General features: G+C 39.2%; 1 protein-coding gene across 1 annotated transcript in view; it reads right to left on the bottom strand.

Annotated features, from left to right (window-relative positions):
- The window catches only part of HYP1 (hyperosmolality-gated Ca2+ permeable channel 2.3), a 182,811-nt gene that overhangs the window by 119,489 nt on the left and 36,142 nt on the right, over positions 1-27,180 (bottom strand). The window contains exon 2 of the mRNA XM_089818387.1: positions 10,972-11,112. Within this exon, the coding sequence (XP_089674513.1) occupies positions 10,972-11,112 (141 nt within the window). The remainder of the gene's footprint in view (positions 1-10,971; positions 11,113-27,180) is intronic.

The following is a 27,180-nucleotide window of genomic DNA, read 5'->3' on the forward strand; positions in this document are numbered from 1 at the left end:
CATGTCTAGCTATAAATAAGAATATCATCAAAAAATACCAATAAGTACTTACGCAATTGTTTGTTGAAGTTGCGATTCATGCATGATTGGAATGTAGCAAGTGCATTTGTTAATCTGAATGGCATGACCAAGAACTCATAATGCCCGTAGTGACAATGAAAGGTCGTCTTTTCTATGTCTTCTTCCCTCATGCGGATCTAGTGGTATCTGAAATGGAGATATGTAATTCATCCAGCAACTCATCTATCTTTGGAATGGGATATCTATTTATTTTATTTTTTTGTTTAGCGCATAATAGGACACACACATGCGCATTGTCTCGTCCTTCTTTTTGACCAATGCTATTGATGACACAAAAGGACTAGAACTGGGACGGATCCATCCTTTCTCCAGCAGTTCCTGAATCGTCCTTTCTATCTCATCTTTGAATTTCTTAGGATGGCGGTAGGGTGTGGTTATGACTGGCTTGGCTCCTACTTCCAACTTGATAGTGTGTTCAAACCCTTGATGAGACAGTATGTTAGGAGGAATGTCTATAAGTATTCTGTCATGATCACTCAAAATATTCTGGATATTGTCCTGGGGAGGTGTCTGTTGCCCTTTTATAGGTTCTACTGAGACAAAACAATGTGCTCCCCAAGCAACGTCATCATGCTGAAAAATTGCCTCCATCCGATGTGCAGAAACTTCTATTATGAGGTTTTGACACCATCGCCCCAAAAATTTTGGGCACCCCCTTTTTTCGGTCTCCTTAGCAAATTTTTTGGAGTGGTCTAGAGGTTTTCGATTTGAATATTTTACACCTTGGACACCTTCAAGCCAGGAGGGATTTGATTTGGTTTATTTTTCACCTGATGTGAAACTTGATTTTTTGGAACATGTAATTTTATCCTTAGGCCAAACAAAATTCAAAAACAACATTTTTTCGATGGTTAAAACGAATACTTGGAAGGATAAAATTGCAAATTTTTGGACTAAGATGAATTTTTGAAAATTTGAAATAATTGTATAAACTTGAGCATTTTCAAAATGAATTTGTTAAATTTAGTCATTTGGAAAAATCTTGAATTTTTTGGTGAAAAAGGAAATTTTTGACAGTGAAATTGAAATTGGAGTTTGAATTTTTACTACTAGGAAAAGGATTTATTTTGTTAAAAAAATTGAAAATGTATTGCAAAATTTGAAATTGGATTAAATTGCAAAATCTCATTAATGTGGTTGAAATTTTGCCTAGAGGATTTTACAAATGTTAAAGGAAGCTGGTAATTTGGAATTGAAAATTTATTTTGGCTTGTTAAATTTGATTTTAATGATATTTTAATTGCCAAAACATTATTAAATGAAAATTTTGACATCTCCTAGGCTTACCTTATTTCTATTTTGCAATTTCTGATCAAAACTAGCAATTAAATGGTCAATTTCACTATAGGGCTAAGTAATTTTAATGTTGCATTTAAATCTAGGCCATTAATTAAGGAACTAATTTAATTTTGTTTTCCCTCCAGGCAGGTCGGCCCACTTGAGGAGGCAAAAAATTTTGGTATAAGAGGGGCTTCCCCCCCCTCTTATTTCCTCCTCCTTGGATGTGTGATTTTCTTCTAACGAAGGCAAATTTCCAGCTTGAGCGATTTTTGGGGCAGATTTTCCATTTCATGGCAGCATTTTTCTCTTTCTTGTTTGGGCAAATTTCTGCCCTAGGACAATTTTTGGAGTAGATCAGTTTTTTTCCAGCTTGGGCGATTTTTTCTTAAGTATGATTTCTCCATCGTTGGCAGCGATTTCTCCTCTAGAATTGACCGATTTTTTTTTTTGGTGAAGAAGCAATGTGATTTAAGTTCTGATTTTTGACAAGTGTGAGCGATTTCAAGGAAGTCGAAATTCTAATTTTTGCTAGGGCATCATTATTTGCAAGGAGGATTAAAATTTCTAAAATCTGATCCAAACTTGAAGAGGACTCGGTTATTGGTAAAGGCAGATTTAAAGTAAAATTCTATTCATTTTTAGAGGTGAAAATTGGTTTTATAGGCGGATTCTATTCCTTGTTCTTGCTTGGTTCATTTTCCCTTATCTTCTTCTTGCACTCATCATCCACCACTTCATCGTTCCATTGATAGGCTGAAGTTGGGAGATATAAGTGTAGATTTCATGATAAAACACTTGGAGAGGCAAAAATAAGCTAGACCACCCTAGGTTTGAAATTGGGAGATATAAGTGTAGTCTATCCTAAGGTAACAAAGAGGTAGAAATAAGTGGTAGTCCCACCCCTAGGATTGAAGGTTGGAGACTGATAATTGTAGAGATAGGACTTGGAGAGGCAGAAATAAGCTAGATTCCATCGATAGAAAGAAGGTTGGAGATTGATAAGTGTAGTCCATATCATTTAGAACAAAGGGGCAGAAATAAGTGTTTAGGATGGTAGATGTTAGTGCAAGCAAAAACCCAAAGGCAACAAATACCAAAAAAGACAAGGAAGACATGATACCTAAAACCACCTTCTTCTTGAAAGTGAGGCAAATAAGTGATACCAATATTGGCACGGTGATCATGGTACAGTTGAAGGATAGATTGAAGGAAGGACAATTCCCCATGGCAAAGAAGATCTACAGGAGCGAAATTGTACATGCGGCAACTTTCCCTCCTACCTTAACTTGTTCGGAATTAGTAATAGAGTGCGCATCCCAGTTTGATATTATTACCAAGTCCATTTTTTATGATGGGAAGAAAGTGTTGGCTAACATCAACGGACAAGTGGTCAAAGAAGTATTCACTATTCCCCAATATAAAGGCATGAGAGTGGTAATGATGGACCAGGAAGTTAAGTTATTTTAGGATAACCAGGAGGCTTACTTCATTCATCTACAACAGAATTGGTTACACAAAGGCAAGAAGGGAGTTATCAAGTCGTAAAAGCTCACTAAGTCAGATTTCAAACCAGAATACGGCGATCTTATTGTGCTTCTCAATCAAATCATGGGTGTGGCTCAAGGTATGCAATACGAGAACTAGATGTACTACTTTATTGATAAAATTGAAAATGGAAGGAGAAAATTTGATTGGGCTAGAATAATAAGTGAAAATCTAGAGTTGCAACTTAGGACAGTGCAAAATCAAAAGCAATTCTATATGGAATCGTATATTTTCTATCTGATTGCGAGACTATATGAAAATCCTGCACTTAAGGCCTTAGGAGTGATTGGCAATGGGCCGGGGCAATGTTTGGTGCATGAGTGTTATCCATAGCTTCATTTGCACAACACCAAAGATTATAAGATGTTTTATGACGCCTTTAACATGAAGACGAGAAGGATATTACAAAGGACACCTGCTAGAAGGCTCTCAACAGAAGCGGAAGTAAAAGTTAAGTATGGGAGTTGGTTTATCCAATTTCCGCAATTTACATAAATTAGAGTCGCTGGAAGTACAATTTGTCCCAAGAGACTTCCAAGGTACCCACCCGACAAGATAGTTTTGATGGAGTTGGCTAGGCAACTTGAGCATTATGACAAGATGATGAAACTAAAAGATGAGACAGGGATTACCTTCTCATTTGGAATAAGCAATGATACTTGCCCCAATCCTGTCGCCTTTGCAGCTGCAGAGAAAGAGTTAGAATGGTATCATCTAGGATGGTATAGAGCAAGACAAGGATTCAATCCTAATGGTCTTATCAAGGCATCTCACAAAAACACATTCAAACATATTCCTACTATAGAAGATTTTTGGGCCAATGCACACGATAACTTTCATGTGAGAAAGCTAGCTTTCTCAAGATTGTCAGTGGGCATAATGAGGGCAGTTAGATGGAAAGGCCTTGATATTCCCAATCAACTGGAAGAGGATGAAAATGTGCTAAGGGAAGATTATGCTATAGTGGATGGAATAGAATTGGGTCCAGCGGATTGGGATGATCATCAGGATCCTTCCTTAGAGGCAGTTACAAGGACAAATGATCTACACACTAAGTCATGGTACAATGAGAAGTTAAGGCAATTACAAAGCTGGCAGGTACGCCTTATTTATGAGAAGATGAAACCGGAGGAAGAAGGTCCAACGGAGTTAGTTGGACAAAAAGGTGAGGGCAATAGCCAGCAACAAATAGCAGTTAGGAGTAGGAAGAGAAATTTAGAGGTTGAGAAAAGTAAAGAACATCAGGAACCCCCAACAAAGAAATGAAATGCAACACCATCAAGGCAGAGCATAATTGAGGCTAGAGGCCAAGAGGATAATGCAAGTGGAAAAAGGGTTGCGGTAGAGGTGAGCTCTGATTCGGAATCAAGCAGTTACAGTGATAGTACCAAGTACTCTCCTCTCTCAAAGAACCAACATGGAGATAATGTGACAGTCACTTGTGAAGAAGAGGATAGGCCAATTGATATTGAGGAAGTAAGTCAGGCACCTGAGGCCATTGGTGATGCTTTGTTAGTCGAACCAAATCCAGATTTGGGGAGATCCACTACACCGCTATCCGCTATGGTTAAGGAAAATGCTTATGCCAAGAGGCAAGGTGGTGACTGTCCAAACAGCTGAAGATATTCAAGGGTTAGTAGAAAAGGAAGATAGTGAGAAACAGGGACAAATTGCAAAAACGGTGGCAAAAGTAATCAGAAGTGATGATGAGGGTCACCGAAAAGTTCAAATTGCTATACCAAAGGTTAACAAGGCATTGGATGAGATTGTAGATCAGGAGTATGAAATAGTAGAGCATAACTTGGGAAGGATTATGGAGACATGGAATGTGAGGAGATCCAAGAAGGCATGGATTCAATTAGAGAAAGGTTGAGGAAGGCAAACAAAAGGATTGTAAAGTTGGAGGCCAAAAAAAAGTGTTGGAGAGATTGCCAACCTATCCAACAGTTGCATCGAGCAGCTCTTCCACAAGACAACGAAAGCAATATAGAAGAGATATTAGCTTAGTTGCACGAAATCAAGGATTGGATCGATGATATAATTCAAGATAGGCAAAATTTCTCACCTTCCTTTATCTTGACATTCATGTCATTCGTGGCTATTAGAGACAAATTCAGAGCATTTGAAGGGGAGTGAAAGGATTTCCTTCCAGTTAAGGACTTGGACATTCCCAGGCTACAGGCATTTATTGAGCTACCGGAGAGATATTTAAAAAGAACTAAGTTGGTAGATAAAGGAGGAGGAATGAGTTTGGTGGAGGCTTGGTTTGTTGCATTGACCATTAGATTGAGGATACTTGAAGAGATTCAAAATGAGATTGCGCAGCAGAGCCCAAGCGTTGACACTTCCATTTCAACCATGATGAGGTATGTTGGGGCTGCACTTGATTTGAAGATATCAAAGAGGAGAACGTCAATGAGATAGAATTTGGATCAAGATTGGATGAGTTGGGGAAGGTTTCCATCAAGAAGAAGCATTTGAGCATCCTTGCCTCCCTCAATGCCTTTATCAGATATGCGAAAGAATATGAGAAGGATCATGAAAAAACACTGCAAGCAACGAGCAAAATGATGAATTCAGCTGAGCTCAAGATGAAGCACACACTTTGCCCTCTCATGAAGGAAGTCAACGACAAGCTAGCCAAGTTCATTGGCTTGGCTAAAAAGATGAAAGAAAAGGGTAGAATTATATTAGAAAATCATTTGGTGTAAGCCTACATGGCAATTTCTCCTTCTTGAGTAGGATAGGTGTTTGATTCTGATTGGCTACCATTTTGGTGCCTTCTCATTGGTTGCCACTTTTCCTTTTTTATTCATTGGACCATTGATGAGGTGGTGTCTTCTCATTGGTCAATGGGATGGCAACCCTAATTAGGGTTTCTGGGATTCGATCTGGATCATTGATTTTGCTTCTTAATCTCTACCGTTGGTTATAATTTTGGCCCCTATATAAAGCCATTTGCTCTCATTTGTAAAGGGTTGACGAAAATTGTTACTTAAGAAAATACCAAAATTGTCTCTCTTTATCATTGTTGTCACTTGCATGGTGATTAAGAACACTTGGTGTTATTGCATGGTTTCTACTTCCAATAGTTAGAGTTAAATCTCATTGAAGTTGTTAAAGTAGATTTTATTTCAAGAAAGTTGTTAAGAGTAAGAATAGATAGATAGTTGTATGGTGATATTAGAGGATGTTTGGTAGGGATCTATAAACTAGGCCACTAGCATCCTAGAGGTTGGTTAGGAAGCCTTGCGTGGTAAACTAGTCTTTTTCCCTTGAATCATTGCATCTATGGAGGTAGACGCTGGTAAGCTTTCATTAGATTCGATCCCCGTCCATTTGCTAATCTTTCCATTAATAGGAGCAGGAGTAAGGCAGCAAGTAGTTCAATAGTTCGAATTCATTCTTGGAAGAAAGTTAGGAAGGCATAAGTCATTTGAGCACGCACCCTCCATCATCATCACCATCAACATCATTTGGCACTCATATACTTTACAAAGCAAGACATCATCACCATCATAGCAAAAGTCCAAGTTATCTTTGAATGAACAACGTAAGGCCGCCTACATGATTAACCAACAAATCACATTAATATAACTGAGTTGGTATCCACAAATGTAAGGAACATTGGAGTTTTTCTCATGTCTTCATGAGTATTTACTTTTCAAGAGAGGGATTGAGTGTTTGGTATTCCATATCAAGTATTCAATTGCTATATGTTATGTAGTACAAAACTGACATCAACAACGTCCTTCAGACCCTCATTTGCCACTCTGCAAAGAACAACCTTCTTTCCATCGACAACAAAAGTGAAGTCCATCTATTTGAAGCTCTGAGCGTATTCATCAAGTGTCTCCATCCACTGTATGCCCAGAATAACCTCCATGTCATCAAGGTCTAATATGAAAAAATCCTCGGTCACTGTGTGATTAACCATTGTGATTCTTAGCTGAGGAACAAGGCGTGTGCAAGGCAGAAGAGTTCCTCCGGCAACTTTGACCTGGAATCCTACGTACGTCTCCGTAGGTAGACCTCTTCACTTCACCAGAGATGAGTTTATGAAGTTTAGAGTGGCTCTGCTATCGAGCATCACCATAACCCTTTGTCCTTGAAGGGTTCCTCGTACATGAAAAATCGTGCACCTCGAGCTACCGGCTAGGGCGATAGTTCCTCTGCACTGTACCAATGCTACAATTCTTTTTGTACGGTTCAAACCAACCATTTTGGTGTGCTCGTGGGGTTGGTTGCCTTCGGAGGGTATATCTTCTTCTTCGTCCTCATCATCGGACATAACCTCAATGCAGTGGATTTTTCCTTTCCTGAGGCATATATGCCCAAGTTCCCATGGTTCTTTGCAGTTGAAACATAGTTTCTTCCTTCGGAGCTCCTATTTGGTAGCTTTGGCCAACGACGGCTTTCTCGGTCGAGGTTTGTTATCTTTGTCCCTCATAAACATCAACGGTTTGGAATGTAACTTTGTGAGGATGATGTTATTGATGATGCCATACTCCTTGCCTTCTTAATGGCCTCAAAACTCTTTTACCCAACCCTTCAGTGGTTCTGTCAGTCCATCCATGAAGAGCACTATCTGTCTTCTTTCAGAAATGTCCATGACCAAAACAGAGTTTATGAATTCTGCAATGTACTAGTCAACCGATCTACTTTGCCTCAATGGTGCCAAATCTTTGAAATTGAGTTCCGGATCTTTACCGTCAAATCGATCTATCAATCTATCAGTGAATTCCGCATAAGTATTTATTTGATCATGCCCCAATGTGATAGTGTCGTGATGCCACCACTCATGCACAACTCCTTCCAAGTATAAGGCTGCAAATTTAATTACTTCTTTTGGCATGGGATTAGGCTGGAAGTAAGTATCCGCCTTCAATATCCACGCTTGAACAAATATGGTTATAGATCCGTAAAATGGTGACAGATTTACTTTACTCAACTTCCTCATGAGATCATCATTAAAGTATCCTCTATTTTTGCCTCTCGAATATCTCATTCCCAGATTTGCATAATCTTTGTAGGATATATCTTCCTCCGAATTCACATTTTTCCAGTCTTCTCTCAATTGTTCTTGCATTTCTTCGAAGGTCGGCTGCTTCCCTCCAGGTGGTGCCTCTGTCTGTGGGGGAAAAGACGGCACGGAAGGTTGAGAGCATGTTGGAAGAGGGTTTGTTTTACCCGACACCAAGTCCGCACTGTGACCATTTTGTTCTCCTGATATTTTATTGTCTACCAACTTCTTGAGAGTCTCTTCCATGAGTCATTGAGTATCATTGATGTGTGCCTGATTCCTCGCAAGCTCTCTTCGTAGTGCCATGAGTTCGGCAGCTGTGGATTCTAGTTCGACAGCCATTCGATCAACGAAATGGGTTCTTCTCTTCTAGCTATAAACTCTCATTCATTGTCCACAAGCTGGCAGGATCAAAGCTCTAATACCACTATAATGTTCCTGACCTCCGTGTGGTGGTAACTAGTCTAACCTCACGTTATACAACATTGTACGGCATGTGGATACAATGTGTATGTATGGTGATGAATAACTAGGAGTCGTATGGTAGCGCAAGCAAGACTCATACGAGGTTGATAAACTCTATTCGGCAGAGCAATGATATTGTGTCATACAGTGACAAATAGGGGTACCATACAGAAGATGACTGAAGGTCGTACAAGGAGCTTAAGGGAGTGTACGGTGGATTGGAAACAAAGCCGTATGATATGTAAAGTAGTTGTATGGTGGGGTGACTATGAAGGTTGTACGATATTAATGAAGGCCGTACGAAAGATTTCTTATGGAGATCATATTGAGTAATGTACAGGGATTGGGTGAACGAAAGTGCAGACAACGGAATGTACGAAATATGCAAAGTAAAACACAAATGTTTTGCCAAGGAATTTATTCATTCACACAAAGAGAGCTTGATCAAATTAAACATAATGACTTCTCCAATTTGCAATATGATGGTGCCCCGATTTGCCAGATTCGAGCGAAGTATTACAGGCGATGGAATAGGGTGAGGGTTGAATCCCACCGAAACCAAAAAGACCAAATAGGGAAGATTGTTCACTTCCGAAATGGCGAACAACAGAGAATCCCAACAAGAATTCGCAATAAGAGAAAATAATCCAAATTGCATACCTACGGCTACCTACAAGTTGTGCTTAAATACTTGAAGGGAAAACTTTCCGAGAGTGTACAAAGATAGCCGAAGGCTACACTTACCTATGGAAACAAAACTAAAATGGGTCCGAGATATTTTAAATAAATCAACCCATAAATAAAGATTTGATTAATAAACTATTTTATGATAGGGATATTACAGAAGAAGGGTGCATCTTGGTGTAGCGGGTGTGGTAGCCGTCCTCTATGCTCGTGACTCGTTCAATTGTGCCCGTAACTTGTGCACCTACTATGTTTGGGTGTTCAGATCCGCCTTAGCCATCTGAATCTCTAAGGCTCTCTTCATCATCTCAACTATGTTCTGGAGGTCAACCTCTTTTGCATCCAACTCCATTTGTAGCCGACTATTGGCTTGCTTCGCATCCTCCAATTGAGATACGAATGTTGACTTCTCTAGTTCCTTCTCAGTAATGAGTGTTGCCCACTCTATCTCCCAAGCTGACTGTTGTGTGGCCAAATTGGCTTCCATTGCTACTGATTTGGTAGTTGTCTCCTCCCGAGCCCTCTCTACTACTACCTGATCTACCTCACTCCTCCGTAGAGCATAGTATGCATACCAATACACCTATACTATCTCCTGTGCCAAGTTATCAACTCGGCTCTCTACTACAGGCTCCTTAGCAATCCACTCCTACCGCATCTCTGTAGTCTATGTTTGGCCATCCTCGTGCTTCAAAGCATACTGAAAAGATCGTCGAGCAACTAACTCGCATTAAGGATAGAACCTGCTCCAACTCTTGCAACATTGTCTGCAATGCGTGTGTCTGTGTAGAAACCACTACTTGGTGACCTCGAGTCACCATGTCTGCCAAGTATGCCTCGACATCCTCTCCTATGGTTGTCAAGGGGACTGATGTGGGTTGTGCTTGCGTGCTCATAGCTGTCTCCAGTGTCTCTGATATCCTCTGAGCAATGTTGTCCATCAGGGGTGGAGGTGGTGGCTCAACTATACAACTGGGATGACTCTCCTCCTTCAAGGCTATCGGATCCATCTCCTCAGATACTTCTCTCATAGGCAAGAGAAGACTAGATGTCGACGCTACTGGTTTGATGTTGAACCTCCAACTCAAGTATGCACTCAAGTCCTGCTCACTCAAGTCCTACGCTGTACTCGTACCCTCACTGGTAGCCAATAACGCAATATCTATAGTGACTGTTGCATCTAAACCAACTACTTCTAGTCAAACCTAAGGTGCCCTCGCACTTTTAGGTACCTTCTACGCTGGTAACTCCATCACTTCATTCAATATGGCTGTAGGTGATGATGGGGGAGACTTTGGCTGCAATGTAGTCACTGAATCTGGAATGGCTGGGATCTCATTTGGAACTGCCTGAGCTGCTGCTACTGTAACAAGAGTCATAACCACGGGTTGTTTGAACTGTCCAGAACCCGAAATATGCATACTTACATGGGCCAAATGAGTTGTCACAGTGAGTGCAGGTCATGGGAATAGCAGCAGTGTCGTAGTAATGATTTCAACCTCCACATACTCTTTCTGTTCATCCGCCTCACTATCATCAGATGATGTCTCCTGTCAGCCGCTATCTGTATTCCCGTGCTCCAAACCGCATACAACTCCAAGAAAAAAATTATCCACAAGAAAGACTATTCATAAAGAAATATGGCCAATATCTTCCTTCCCATTTTGTATAGACTAGACAAGAAAAAGGGCAACAACATTAAATAGACAACAAATCAGTTTAACTAACAATGCATCATCTCTTTCTGATTTTCTTTACACATTGCAAATAAAATTTTAGTCTCGTATATGTAATCACACACTGCACTCGAATAATCATATGCTAGCCAGAAATTTTCGCATACAACACTAACATGCATATTTAGAATATGGTACTCTAGGTCAATGTCATACCTTTTGGAGCCACTTTGCACATTTGATATGGTGAACAAGTCTAATGATTGGCTTGGAATATCAGCAATCTCATTTCCGATGTAATTTATAGGAAGCAGAACAAATATGCCTATGGCTCCAGCAAAAGAAAATATTCGTAAACTGGACAAGAGAACAAAAACAAGGCATATTAGATTCAAAATATTACATGGTCAAATGGCATGCTGAAGAAATATAATCTGATGTGTGAATCAAAGACAGAGATGTTTTCTAAATAATAACTCAAAGCATCAGTCACATCTATCTGAATAAAAAATTCAAATATGCTAGCCATAAAATACCTTCTATGAAATGATAAGAAGCTCACTTAAAGGTATAGTTACAAATAAGTATTGTGCATTGGAAAAATCTAGTAGAATCCTTCCCACGGTATAAAATATAAATGCAAACAATAGTGTAAAAAGAAGCAACTGATCGAGATACAAAGGAACAAGGAATTGAATGCTATGTATAATATAGGAGAAATTATAGGAAAAATTTTGTTATGTCCCCTTTTGACCAAGTAATCACCTAGAGGAAAATATTTATTTAAGGGAATAAATGTTAAACAGTAATAAGTCCTGTGGGATTATTTAGCTTTAATTAATTAGCAGGTAGACATTTTTTTATTTTATAAACTTTCTAATAATGTCAATGACAAATGATGATGTGAAGTCACTTTTGGTGGGGAAGAAAATAAATTAAACGAGAAATAAACAAAGTATTGCTTTCAAAAAAAAAATATTTTAGAAAGAGGAAAAGGTGAAATGAGGAATCATTCTTGACTTGTTATTTTCAAAGAATTTATTCCGTGAGAACTTTGGTTTGTAGGTTCACTGAATTCAAGGATGGAAACCCTAGAGGTTTTGGCTTTTTGGACAAAAACCCACATCAGCCAACTTGGTAAAGTTATCTCAACATTCACAATTGCACATCATTAATCAGTTTTCATGGAGATGCATTAATCTATTTTGCAGAACTTCAAAGGATTTGTTATCTTATGAATGAAGGCATTCTGGGTATGTGTTACATGATGGCATTGCACATTTTCTAACTTGTAATAGCAGCAGGTGTTTGTAAATAGCAACACGTTTCTATATACCTATTGGCTAACTTTGATTCTGTATATTTCATCAAATTAATTTTCTTACAAATCTATATTCTTTGTCTTGCATGTTAGAATGTTACATTATGATGAAGCAAAATATGAGGAGAAATCTAATTCTAAATCAGATTTGAAGCATTATCAGAGTCTCGGATATTTCATTGGTATCAGAGTTGAGGTCTTGAGGTCGAGCCCTACGAAGCATGGTGGATTGTGATGTCCCATTGCAAATGTTGTGGTGATGTGGATTCCCATTGGGCGTGTACCCGAGACTGGGACCCACCCACGATTCGTAGCCACATCCAAAAAGGGGTTAGCCTATGTTGGCATTCCAGTAGATCAAAAAGCCCACGATTAACGACAGTGGATGTCATTCACCATCAGTCCAGATTTTTGGCATAGTGGTTGCCTTTCTTGGTATTAGAGCAAGTGATCTTGCTAGCCTGTTAGGGTTTCAGTAGTGTATGTCATATTGTGCAGTTTGCATGTGTGTTGGATGTTACTGAATGCAGATTTGGTGAATACTCAAATGATTGCATGTCAGCACAGGAGCAGTTTATGAAGAGGGTTACCATTGCATATTTTTTACGACCAGCCCTGGTTAGTGGATTTGTGTTGCATGACAGTTTGGTGGTTACTTTTAAATCAGTTTAATAAAATGGGTTTCTTTTGCATGCCATTTTCAAGCAGCACAATTTGTTGGATTTGATTGCATGGCAGTTCTGATCAATTTCAGAGAGTGGATTTACTTTGCATGTTAGATTTTAACTCAGGCATGATAGTGAATAAACTCAAAGATATATTGCTAGGAACAAGGGAAACAAATTCAGTGTTTATTTCAGACATCTATGGCATGGGTATAAAAAGGCTACATCAATGGCTAAAATTAAATATGGGAGATTGTTACCTACTTTCCTTCTTGCCTCACCAGCTAAAGAAAGTGATACAAAAATAGCAAAAGTCCACAAAAAAATGATTGACATATAGAGAAACTTATGAATGGTATAAATGACTTCTTTCAAGCATTTCAAAAATATCAATCGGGTATGCATTCTTGTTAGAGAAATTGCTTTTGGAATAAGCTAAAAAGATGGAAAAGAGGCATAACAATAATGAACACATTGAAGTCACTAATGATGAGCATATAGATCATCCCAATGCTGAAAATTTATTTGAAGAAGTGCATGAGACTTGTGGCAGCTATGGTAATGTTGTTGAAAGGGACGAAGTTAATTCCAATTTGGTTATGCATAATAGTAGTGGTACATTAATTTTGCATACTCCATTACTTGAGAGTGCATCCACATATGTTGAGGATAAGAGTAAAGAAGTGGAAGAAATGGATCCCATTAAAGTGTGTGTGATGAAAAGCATTACTGATTCAGGTTTGGGGAAGGACTTAACCACTCAAGGACAACTCAAAGATTTTATTTATGTTTTGACATCATACCATCATGATTCTTTGACTTTGCATAAAGTTCTCCAAGAGATTAAGAAAGCCACATGTTTACTTCAGCCATGTGAGGGTTTAGGCAAAGAGGAATCGCATATTATTCAAAATTATGCCTTGGGGTTTGCCAAACCAGCAATATTTGGTCAGCTATGTGGAGGCAATTCAGACTTTTCAATATATAAGGAACCGACACTTGTTGATGACCATCCACTTATGAAAGGAGAGATGATTAAGATTTATGAAGACATCACACAAATGCATAAAAAAAGGTTTTGAGTCCTCTAGTCTTGTCTTAGTTGCTCTTGCATTTCTTGGAAAGTGGGCTCTTTCTCTTTGCAAGGTATATTTAGATTTAGATTTTGAGATTTATCATGTTTATCATTATGATATTGTTCACTAATATTGATATGCATTTTGACAATTGAGTACTGAAATCGGATATTATTTCCTAGGTGGCATTCAAATGTTGTATGTTATGGTTCTATAGTGTTTAAATGACATGCTTTGTACTTAGTTTCATATGGATGACATGTATATTTGCAAATTTCAATGTATATTTTAAAAATTTCTTATCTATATATATATATAGTCGTCGCCATTTGCCGACCCCCCCGTCCCCAAAATGGCCAAAAAAATTTGCTGTCCCAGAAACCCATCCTGTCCTCCCCCACTGTCCCCGTACCAAAAACTCGGGGGAACATAGGAAAATGGTCATAGGTGTAGATATAGGTAATGACCGTAGGTGTAGGTACTGGAAATGACTGTAGGTGTAGGTCCAGGAAATGAAGTTCGAGATGCCCAAAACAGATGCACACTATTAATTGGATGACCAATATAAACAAGATATTCATCAAGCAAAAGGAATGTATGCAAATTGTCGCCGAACATGAAATTTATATTAGCAGACAGATGGCGCTCCAAATTTGCCAGATTCGAAGCAAAGTAATACAAAGAATCGAAATAGGTTGAGGGTTGAATCCCACCAAAACCAAACTAGCCAAGTAGAGAAGATCTCCACTTTCCAATGGCGAAAAACCGAATTACAACAAGATTTTGCAGAACAATAAAATAATCCAAAATCGCATACCAAAGCAACTCAACCTCACGGACATATATACCTTGTCGAGGGAGAAACTGTGCTGACAAAAGACAAAAAAAACTCCTACAAAAATAATTAAAAGTAAAAATGGGTCTAAGATATGTTGAATCAATTGACTCATAAGCAAGTTTTAATATACTATTTATTTAATGATGAGAAAACTACAGTCTTCCTATCCCAAAATTTGCTTGCCCTTAGGCAAACACAATGTTGGATGTTGAAGAGCTTGTTCCCCTTCCCAATTGGCATCATCAAGCTGCAGATGTTTCCAGTGTACTAAGTATTCCTTGATGGTGTGACTTCATAGTTTCAGGTCTCGCATGTCAAGAATTTCGACAGGTTCCAATATCAACTTCTGTTCTTCGTTCAAAGATGGCAGGTCAATTGATACAATGATGTTCTATCTCATGGCCTTCTTCAAGCAAGATACATGGAAGACATTGTGTATCCAACTTCCTTTTGATAGCTCTAGCTCATAATAAGCAACTTTGCCTATGCGTCGAGTTATGTGGTATGGACCACAAAATTGTGGCCTTAACTTTTCTTTATCGCTTACCTTCAGGGATGACTATCTGTGTGGTTGAAGATAGAGATATACCAAGTCACCTACGTCAAAGCTTCTCTCACTTCGATGTTTGTCTGCATACATCTTTTGTTGATTCTGTGCTTGTCGAAGGTTTTCCCTCAACACTCTCAAAATATCCTATCCTTTTTGTAGTCGATCCTGATGTAGGAGCATCTTGGATTGCTTTGTTGTCCTGCTTGTTTTTCTTTTTTTGGTCAGTTGTTGCCGAGTTCCTATATTGACCAAGGTCCTATGTTGGCCAAGTTGCTTCAAGTGTCGAGTTGGCTCAATGGTTTCTTTTGATGCTTGCTTGTTCTTTGACCGTGTTTGTCTATGTTGGTTCTTAGTGAGAGCTGACTTGTTTATTTTATCTAAGTTGTGCATTTAATGTAAGGATCAACCATTGGGATGTGTACAGACCGTTATAAGGTCGCCCTTCTCTAATGAGAGGCAAGCCATTTTGGCAAGTATAAATAGCGAGTCTTAGTTTAGATTTAGGGTAGTGGATAAGAGAGAAGGATCGTAGAGGGTAGCAAATCGGAGTCTAGATAACAAATCGTAGTTCTATCATGTTGGATGCATTTTGATGTATATGTGATCATTGTATTGGTCGTAACCCAAAAGGCCTTATAGTTAGTTATGTTTGCTGATAATTTGATGAATCTATAAGATATTTTTGTTTCTCACTCCTTGGTGTTGTTCTCTATGTTTTTGGAGCAAAGACACAAACTATATAAATCAAATGCCCAAAGGTCTTCAACCCTCTCTACTCAACATACAATCTAGGGCTCCACTAGAGTTCCCAAAACCCACACAAGATTAGTTTCTCTCACTAATCTTCCACACCCTTATGGCACAATTAAATCACAACTAGAACTAAACAATTTAGGGATGGAACAAGGTTAGACATCATATTTAGATACAACACAAGTCAAATCCCACACATAAATAACTGTGAGACACTTTTTAGACACCGAAACCAATATAGGGCTATAAGGAGAAAAGATGGATCAATGAAGGAAACTTACATGGAGGTCCACCAAAGTAAGTCTAGACCACCCTCAAATGTTTCAATCCACTCACCAACAACACCCTCCAAGTTGGGACTCTTGATCAATCTCCTAAGTCCTAATGTTCACAATTTACTACTAGGCCTAATAGGGCAATTAGGTCTCTTTTACAAAGCAAGTGTCTCAAATTCAAATCCCCTTCCAATAACTCAAATTGGAGTACTTGCAAGATCATGCCAAACTACTAAATCCAAGGATTTAGGTCTTCATTCCACCCCTGGGCTGAGTTGTGCTTCAAAACCCAAATTTTGGACAATCACATCTAGATGCCTTTCCAGAGGATTTAATGATTCCACTCTCCATCAGCTGCCTCCTGATCTAAGACCCCAAAAATCTTAAAATACATCCTCCCTCCTTTCTTTCCACCAAGGCTTAGGTTTTCCCCATGGTGGAGTCTCTAGGAAAGAGGAACTTTGTCTCGAAACCCTAGTTAGGGCCTTCCTGCAACCAGTGGGCAAACAAAATTATGCAACTTTGTTCCACTCCACTTCAAGACTTCAAACCACTTGCAAACTTCTCATAAGACACCAGGCTAACTTTCAGAACCCTTCAATGTTGCATGGGGATCCATATAGATCTGTACAACTCAGAATACAATTGGATTTTCAGGAAAACGGTTAGATTTTTATTGATTTAGGCATAAAACTTTACAATAGGTTCACTCTCTACCTGGATCAAGGTTTCTCAACCTTTTTATACATCTCCCAAACAGTTCCAACCAACCAAAGTGGTTGTCAATGTTGGGACTCAAAAGTTGCATTATGCAATATTGCAACATTGACTAACTTTTTACAAAAAGATGTCAAATGTTCCAAACAAGTAAAGTCCTAAGCCTAGACTCTACTAAGGACCTTAGAGAGACTAAATGAACATCTTCAACCTTCTTAAGGGGTCCTAGACTATCCTAGCCCAACCTATCTTAAAATTGTCCCAAAAATGACTAAGGTAGACAACTAGGTTTATAAGATCATCTAGTGTCCCCTTGCCTTATAAATAGGACTTTATTGGCATCATTGGATCCTAGATCCAATCAATAACCTAACCCCTTGTATTTGGGTCCACTGATGTGCTTGAAATGGATCAATTTGGGGGCGCTATTGAACCAGTTTTGCTTCTGTTGTGTTTAATCAGCAAGGGGTTTGATAGTTAGGTGTGCCTTTGGCCCAAATTCTCACCATCCCCTTGCATCAGGTGGTATCAAAGCGTAGTTTGTTTGTGGGGTTGGATCATGTAGAACCCGGATTGGTTTTGGTTGAAGGAAGGGTGGCAGATCCAAGGATTTGACCTATAACTTGCAGAGGGTTACGATCTTGCAGGAACCTGTTTGTCAAAATGGTTCGAGGAAGAGGAAATTCTGACAATGCCATACTGGACATGTTGAGACAAATTGCAGCTAGATTAGATGTTGTGGAGACATCTAATAGGAAAGAAGCATATCTTGATCATGTGAGTGATGATGAGGTAGTAGCACCAAACTCTCATTTTGAGCCTGAGGTGGAATCTAATGAGGAAAGATTGTTGAGAGTTTTGTCTATGGCACATTCAAAGCCTGTTGTTGAAATTGTTCCTTATAACGGAAAATTCGATACCAACGTTGTGTTGGATTGGATCTCTAATATGGAGAAGTTCTTTGAGTTTGAAAGCATTCCTGATAGTAGGAAGGTGAAAATTACAGTCAATAGGTTGAAAGGTCATGCCTCACTGTGGTGGGAGCATTTGTAAACTGATAGACAAAGAAGGGGAAAAGAGAAAATCAAGACTTGGGTAAAGATGGTGAACAAGGTAAAAAAGAAATTCCTCCCAGTTGATTACCAAGTTAGTTTGTTAAGGAAAATACAGACTTGAAGCAAAAAGACATGACTGTGAGGGAGTACACTGAGGAATTCTATAGGTTGGACATCATATCTAGACATGTGGATGATAAGGTTGAGAAAGTTGCAATGTACTTGAATGGTTTGAGATCTACACTTCAAGATGAGATAAGCTTTGTGAAATTGGATAGTGCGCAAAAAGCATACCAATATGCTCTAAAGGCTGAGGAGATCTTGACAAAGAAGCATAAGCAAAGGCAAAGAGGCAGAAGTGGTCGATTTCAAAGAAGCAGAGGTAGATCATATGGAGAAAGTAGCAAATTTGACAATTCTATGCAAGATAAGAGCAAAGCCGAGTGGTGAAGTGATGATAAAAGCAAGATCGAGTGGAAAGATTGTAGTTCTTACAGAGGAAGAGGTAGTTCTTACCGAGGCAGTTATGGAAGAGGAGTTCTCGTGGTACTTTTTTCAAGTGTGGTGAAGGACATAGAGCCTTTGAATTAAATACTCTGGTAAATCTGAAGGCAATAATAGAAATGTTGTAGTTCAAGGTGAATCTGTGAGTCCTCTGAGTGGTGTTGCTAAGGCCAGAGAAAACTTGATGGTAAGGACAACTTTGTGTAGTGAAAGAGTTTACGAAGAACCTATCTTGAGGAGAACTCTTTTCAAGATTGATGTAAGTATTGCCATTGATGTCAAAGGTTTTGTGAGTATGAGATAAACTACAAGTGTCAGCTTCATCAATGTCAAAGGGACGAAAAGAATATGAATGAAAACATAGGTTGTATTAGAAAGAATTTATGTTTAAATTAAATATTTAAACATTTATAAACTAACAAATACTTAATGTTAAGATATGGCACTATACACTATTATCTTAAGACACTGACTAGACAATAGTCTACAACAATGTATTTAGTATGAATGAACATTGGGCATACAAACAATCATTATAAGCACTTGATAAACACCACGATAGCATTTGAGTGATGTAAATTATACATGTCAGCAAATGAAATATTGATTCAATAAACAATGTTGAGGAATTTGAAAGAGATACGGATATAGGTGACAAATTCTATACATAAGATAAAAGCATGATTGTTGTTGCAGTCAAAAGTTAATGAGATGGCAGTCAACCTTGCCACATGATCTTCTTCAAAACAGATCATATATATGATCATGTATGTAGTGACATTTATATTTTAAAGAATACAATCATGTATGAAGAATCATATCCATAAAGACATTGAACAAGGAAAAAGTGTAAATCACATAATTTTGATGATGTATATTACATGTGTGTGCCTAAGGAGCTGTAATGTTCCTGATATAAAATTTATTATTAATCAAACTATTGTTATTGGGCCGATTGATTTAATATATCTCGGACCCATTTTTGTTTTGTTTCCGTAGATTTCTATAGCCATCGGCTATCTTTGTACACCCTCGAGAAGTTTTCCCCGACGGGTATTTAAGCACGGCTTGTAGGTAGTCGAAAGGTAGGCGATTTGATTATATTTCTTTGAACTGCAAATTTCAGTTGGGATTCTTTGTTGTTCGCCATTTTGAAAGTGAAAGATCTTCCCTATTTGACTTGTTTCCGGTTTTGGTGGGATTCAACCCTCACCCTATTCCATCCCCTATAATACTTGGCTCGGACCTGGAAAATCAGAGCACCATCATATAGTGAATTGGAGAAATAACTTGCTTATTCGATCTGCTCTCTTGTGTTCAATCTCTAGTAAATATTGGTGTTTTCTCTGCTTATTGGTGTATCATTTGTACAGCTTGTCAACTGCATTTCTGCTTACTCCAAGCTCCATCCATCACCCATATGGCCCTCCATTTGGTGGCAGCTTAGTATCTATAGCTTCCCTACCGTACGACTTCCATAGTTTTCCCTACCATACGGCTACTCTGCACACCATACGGCCTTGTCCTCAATCCACCGTACAACCTTCAGCTACCCACTGTACGACCATTAAATACTCAACCCTATCTGTCACCATATTGCAGCAATATCACTTAGCACCTATCCACCACATATGGATTCCTCTATCCTTCAATACCGTACGACCCATAGTTCAGCATTATCATAAAGTCATATTGTATGTGCATATCGTATAGTCCTGTTGGCTTGAGGTTACTCTAGTCACCCACACGAAGGTCAGGAACATTATAGATATCAGAGCTTCAATCCTACCAGCTTGTGGACAGTGAATGAGAGTTTACAGCTTGAAGAGAATAAGAACTCATTTCATTGATAGAATGGTCATAGACCCGAAACCCACAATTACTGAACTCGTGGCACTATTGAGAGAACTTGTGAGGAATCAAGCACAGATCAATGATACTCAATGTCTCATGGAAGAAACTCTCAAGAAGTTGTCAGACAATTAAATATCCGGTGAACAAAATGGTCACAGGGTCGACTCGGTGTCGGGTAAAGCAAACCCTCATCCAGCACGCTCTCGACCTTCCATGTCATCTTTTCCCCCACAGACGGAGGCACCACAAGGACAGAAGCAGCCGACCTTTGAAGAAATGCAAGAACAGCTGAGAGAAGAGTGGAAGAATGCGAATTTGGAGAAAGATATATCCTACAAAGATTACACAAATCTGTGAATGAGATATTCGGGAGGCAGAAACCAAAGGATATTTTAACGATGATCTCAGAAAGAAGTTGAGTAAAGTAAATTTGTTTCCATTTGACGGACCCGGATTTATATCTGCGCAAGCGTAGGTAATGAAAGTCGATACTTCCAGCTTAATCCTATGCCAAAAGAAGAAGCAATTAAATTTGTAGCATTATACTTGGAGGGAGTTGCGCATGAATGGTGGCATTACAACACCATCACACTAGGGCATGATCAAATAAATACGTATGCAAAATTCACTGAGAGATTGATAGATCATTTTGACGGTAAAGATCTAGAACTCAATTTCAAAGATTTGGCTCAGCTGAGGTAAACCGGGTCTATTGACCAGTACATTACAGAATTTCAAAAACTCTTTATTTTGGTTACATACATTTTTGAAAGAAGACAAATAGTGCTCTTCATGGATGAACTAACAAAATCACTGAAAGGTTGGGTAAAAGGATTCAATCCTGCCACCCTGTCGAAGGCCATTAAGAAGGCAAGGAATATGGCATCATCATCAGCATCGTCCTCACAAAGTTACTGACCTTCCAAACCGCGGGTGTTTCCGAGGGCCGAAGATAATAAACCTCTGCCGAGAAAGCCGGCGTTGGACGAAGCTACCCGGCTGGAGCTTTGAAAGAAAAAACTATGTTTCAATTGCAAGGGACCATGGAGGTCAAATGCCTTGGGAAATCTACATTGAGGTCGTCTCTGATGATGAGGACAAACAGGAAGATATACCCTCCGAAAACAACCAAAGCCACGAAGACACCAAAATGGTTAGTTTGAAACATACGGAAAGAATTGCAACATTGGTATGGCGCAGAGGAACTATCACCCTAGCCGGTAGCCCAAGGTGTACGGTGTTTTGTGTACAGGGAACCCTTCAAGGGAAAAGGGTTATGGTGATGCTCGACAATGGAGCCACTCTAAACTTCATAAACTCATCTCTGGTGAAACGAAGAAGTCTACCTACGGAGACACACACAGGATTATAGGTCAAGGTTGTGAGGAGGGACTCTTCTGCCCTATACACACCTTGTTGCTAAGCAAAGTATCACATTGGCGAATCACACAGTAACCGAGGTTTTTTTCATAGTAGACCTTGATCATATTGAGGTTATTCTAGATATATAGTGGACGGAGACACTTGATGAATACACTCAGAGCTTCAAACGGATGGACTTCACCTTGTTGTCGATGAAAAGAAGTTTGTTCTCCCCTAAATGGCAAATGAGGGTACGAAGGAAGTTTTTGCACATCAGATGGAGGCAATTTTTTGACGTGATGACGTTGCTTGGGCTACACATTGTTTTGTCTCCGCAGAACCTATAAAAGGGTAACGAACACCGCCCCAGGATGATGATCTACAAAATATCTTGAGTGATTATGATAAAGTTTTTATAGACATCCCTCCTGGCTTACCTCCTCGTCAAGGGTTTGAACATACTATCAAATTATAGGCAAGAGCCAAGCCGGTCATAACCACACCCTACCATCCCATGAAATTCAAAGATGAGATCGAAAACACGATTTAGGAACTACTGCAGAAAGGGCAAATCTATCCCAGTTATAGCCCTTTCGAGTCATCAGTGGTATTGGTTAAAAAGAAGGATGGGACGATGCGCATGTGTGTGGACCACCGTGCATTGAACAAAAAACAATGAAAAATAGATATCCCATTCCAAGGGTAGATGAGTTGTTGGATGAATTACATCTCGTAGTCTATTTTTCAAAAATAGATCTTTGTTTCGGATACCATCAGATCTGCATTAGGGAAGAAGACGTGGAAAAGACGGCTTTTCGTTGTCACTATGGACATTATGAGTTCCTGATCATGCCGTTCGGATTAACAAATACACCTACTACATTCTAATTATGCATGAATAGCATCTTCAACAAACAATTGCGTAAGTAATTACTAGTATTTTTCGATGATATTCTTATTTATAGTAGGACATGGGAAGAACACCTTAAGCATCTGGATGAAGTCCTAAGGATCATGAAGGATCAGTCCTTGTTCACCAAGCGATCCAAGTGCGAATTCGGTATGATAGACATATTGTACATGGGGCATGTTGTCAGTAAATATGGATTTCAAGTTCATCAAGAGAAGAGTCAAGCTATCCTTGATTGGACTCCCCCATAATCACTCACGGAGATACGAGGATTTTTTGGACTGCGTAGTTATTACCGGAGGTTTGTGAAAGGATTCTCTCAACTCAGCACCCGATTAACAAATTTGACAAGAAAGGGCTCCTTCCAGTGGAATGAAAAGGCGCAACTCACTTTTGATAATTGAAAGAAGCAATGAGCACTTCTTCCGTACTTGCATTACCTGATATCACTTGACCGTTCATTTTGGAGTGCAACGCATCTGGAGAAGGCATTGTGTAATGGGCACCCCTGGATGTTCCAAAAAAACTAAACCAAATTGCTGAAAGGAATTATGTCAAACAGTTTGCATTCAACCTCTTATTTCTCTGTTTAATGTTTTAAACCCCTTATAACTCCGGAAATCAAACGTTTATTTGTTTGTTGTGTTTCGTGCATGGAATTGGTATCATACAACATAAACAAGAAAGAAACTACAATAATATGCAAAGTGGAAATGAACTGCTGCTAATAAAATGTTATTTTCAGAATTCATAAAACCAAATACATGGCAGATTTATCAACTCACTAATTACTTCAGCAGTATTGACATAATACTCCAGCCCATGCTTTCGAACTTGCTGCTACAGTGCTTTGTCCTTCAATCAGTCCACTACCTTCGTAATATCATTCCTTCAAAGTGGCATAAGCCCCAGAAAAGTAGTGAAGAAGATATGAGCAAAATACCAAATCTGCTTGTAGCTGGAAATGCAACTAAATTGCCTGATAATGAAACCAATAACAAAGAATTCCAAAGGCCAAACCCCAAGGGAATGACGTCTAGAATGTTACAAGAGAGGATAGACGTCCTCAAATGCCAAGAACGTAGCTGCAACTCACACACCAATTTCTTCTCATTTTCAACCTGGCTAATGAAGCCACAAATGCTTCCTTTTATTCTATTTCCAAGGGCCCGCTCAACTCATATGGGCAATGTGGGATAAAAGATGTGTAGTATATAAAACATATATTAAAATACCCCTTATGTCTCCCTTGGGTACACATCCTCATAGAATAAATATTAAAGTAACACTTTAATATTTTACAATTAAATTAGACGTTACTTTAATAAAACTTCAGGCATTAAAATGTATTAGCAATCGGACTCCGAATAATGCGAGTGATAGCTCATCGGAAAGCTCTCACCAAGGAGTATCAAATCCAATCACCAAAATTGACCTGCACTGTGTCCTGCCGACTTACTAAAAATAGTAAGTATGCCTGAAACTAAGTAAATCAACTTCGTTTTGGCCCAAACTGGAAATGACTAGGCCAAAACACTCCAGGGTCCCATTAAACCCTTCGTTAGCCCTCGGGACCATGTAGCACAATGCTAACGCACACACACTTGGTCAACTGCTAAAATGGGGACATTACACATTGGCACAGTACTGATGCAAGATAGACACCCCATAACCTATGAGAGCAGGAAGCTTACGCAAACAAAACACTTATATTCCATTTATGACAAAGAGATGTTGGCTATTGTGCTTGCACTAACCAAGTTTCGACAGTATTTGGTGGGTGCCAAATTTGTCATTCGTACGGATCACAATAGTTTGAGATATCTTCTGAAGCAAAGAGACTTGAACGATAGGCAACAAAAATGGGTAAGCAAGGTTCAGGATTTTGATTTTGACAATGAATATGTGAAAGGAAAGAACAATGTGGTTGCAAATGCTTTGTCCAGGAAACCCGCCATCTGCTTACTGACCCAGATTTCAGCTGACTAGAAAGCACATTCGTTGGTGGAATATTCCAAAAACACATTTGCCTGTGAGCTAATGGATGGCAACACCCAAGGTGATCGGTACAAAGTGGTGGATGACATCGTTTACTACAAGAATAGGATATATTTAGTGTCAGAATCCAAATTGAAGCAGAAAACAAATTCGAACATACAGACGTCTCGAGGAGAGGTTTTCATGGAAGGTCTTAAAAGAGATGTATTGTAGTATGTAAGAGAGTGTGCGGTCTTCCAACAAAACAAATTTGAACATACTCTACCTGTCGGGTTACTGCCAATAGAAGTGGGAAAGTATCTCGATGGAATTCATTACTGACTTCCCAAGGTTAACTTAAAGGATTGTATCTTCGTGGTGGTTGACAAACTAACGAAGTATGCACATTTCTTCGTCATCCCTTCAGATTTTCAGACTACATAGGCAGCGGATCTCATTTTTAGAGGTCTTTCATCTACAAGGGTTACCCCGAAACATTGTCAACGATCGGGATGGGCAATTTATTAGTATCTTCTGGACAAAACTGGTTTGGCTGGCAGGAACAGAATTGTCGCCCAATACTAGTTACCACCCTCAAACAGACAGACAAATAGAGATTGTAAACAAATGGCTCAAAGGCTACCTTTAAAACTACGTTTCGTCACAACAACGAGCGTGGGTTAAATGGATGCACCTAGGGGAATATTGCTACAATACCACTTACCACATGTCCATTGGGATATCACCTTTCAAAGCATTATACATGTACGAACCCCTTTCCTTCATCGACACAATTTTGGGTGACAATCGCGCACCAAGGATGAAGGACTGGCTTCAAGAGGGACAGGACAACCTGAGATGCTTAAAGAAAAATTTACAACGGGCACAGAATCAACAAAAGATGTATGCCGACAAACACTAAATTGAAAGAAGTTTCGAAGTGAGAGACTTGGTCTATCTCAGACATCAACCATACGGCAATCCTCATTGAAGGAAAAGGGGAAAGAAAAACTGAAGCCACGATTTTATGGCCCTTATCAGGTAGTTCTCTGCATCGGTGAAGTTGCCTATGAGCTGGAACTTCCAAAGGGGAGCCGTATTCATAACGTTTTTCATATTTCATGTCTTAAGAAAGTTGTAGGATAGAACATCACGATAGCTGTAGACCTTCTGCCACTCAATGAAGAAGAGAAGCTCATTTTGGAACCGGTTGAGATCATCGAAGTACGTGAGAAGACACTACAGAACCACACGGTAAAGGAATATTTGGTATGTTGGAAACACTTACCATTGGATGACGTGATGTGGGAGGGCGAGCACAATTTACAACATTCGACATTGCATTTGCTTGAGGACAAGAAAATTTTGGGACGGGAGGACTATAATGTTCCCGTTATAAAATAAATTATTAATCAAACTATTGTTATTGGGCCGATTGATTTCATATATCTTGGACCCATTTTTGTTTTGTTTCTGTACTTTTGTGTAGCCGTCGGCTATTTTTTGTACACTCTCGGAAAGTTTTCCCCAACCGGTATTTAAGCACGGCTTGTAGGTAGTCATTAAGTAGGCGATTTGATTATATTTCTCTGCACTGCGAATTCCAGTTGGGATTCTTTGTTGTTCGCCATTTCGGAAGTGAAAAATCTTCCCTATTTGGCCTGTTTCCGATTTCAATGGGATTCAACCCTCACCCTATTTCGTCGCCTGTAATACTTCGCTCGGATTTGGCAAATAAGAGCACCATCATATTGCGAATTGGAGAAATAACTTGTTTATTTGATCTGCTCTCTTATGTTCAATCTCTGGTAAATATTGGTGTTTTCTCTGCTTATTGGTGTATCATTCATACAGCCTGTTAACTGCATTTCCCCTTACTCCAAGCTCCATCCATCACCCATACGGCCCTCCATTTGGCAACAGCTTAGTATCTACTATACAGCCTCCATAGCTTCCCTACCGTATGGCTTCCATAGTTCTCCCTACCGTACGGCCTCCATAGCCCCCCTACCGTGTGGCTACTCTGCACACCATACGGCCTTTAGTTACCCACCATATGACCATCAGCTACTCAACCCTATTTGTCACTGTACTGTAGCAATATCACTTAGCACATATCCACCTTGTATGGCTTCCTCCATCCTTCAATACCGTACAACTCACAATTCAGCATTACCATACAGTCATATTGTATGGGCATACCATATAGTCTTGTTGGCTTGAGGTCAGTCTAGTCACCCACACGGAGATCAGTAACATTACAGGAGCAATGTGTATAGCAGTGACTACACATGCAGCGATATCAACAAGAAGTTATAGTTGATTAAGGTAGGGAGGAAATAAATATTGAAGTTGCGATGATACAAGTCAAATGTTCGACGGTACATAAGAGCTCGACTCTTCCCTCATACTGACATGAGCACTGTTCACAGTAAATCAAGTTTATAAAGTCATGATGGTCTTAAGACAACGTATAAGTGAATCACTGAAGGGATTCAAACAATATTAGAAGGTACAAAATAACAAGAAGCAAATAAAGAGTATTACATATCAGCATATACATAACAA

This window comes from Cupressus sempervirens, chromosome 3 (genome assembly GCF_028749045.1).
Source record: "Cupressus sempervirens isolate cs-2001-9-10 chromosome 3, ASM2874904v1, whole genome shotgun sequence".
NCBI lineage: Eukaryota > Viridiplantae > Streptophyta > Pinopsida > Cupressales > Cupressaceae > Cupressus > Cupressus sempervirens.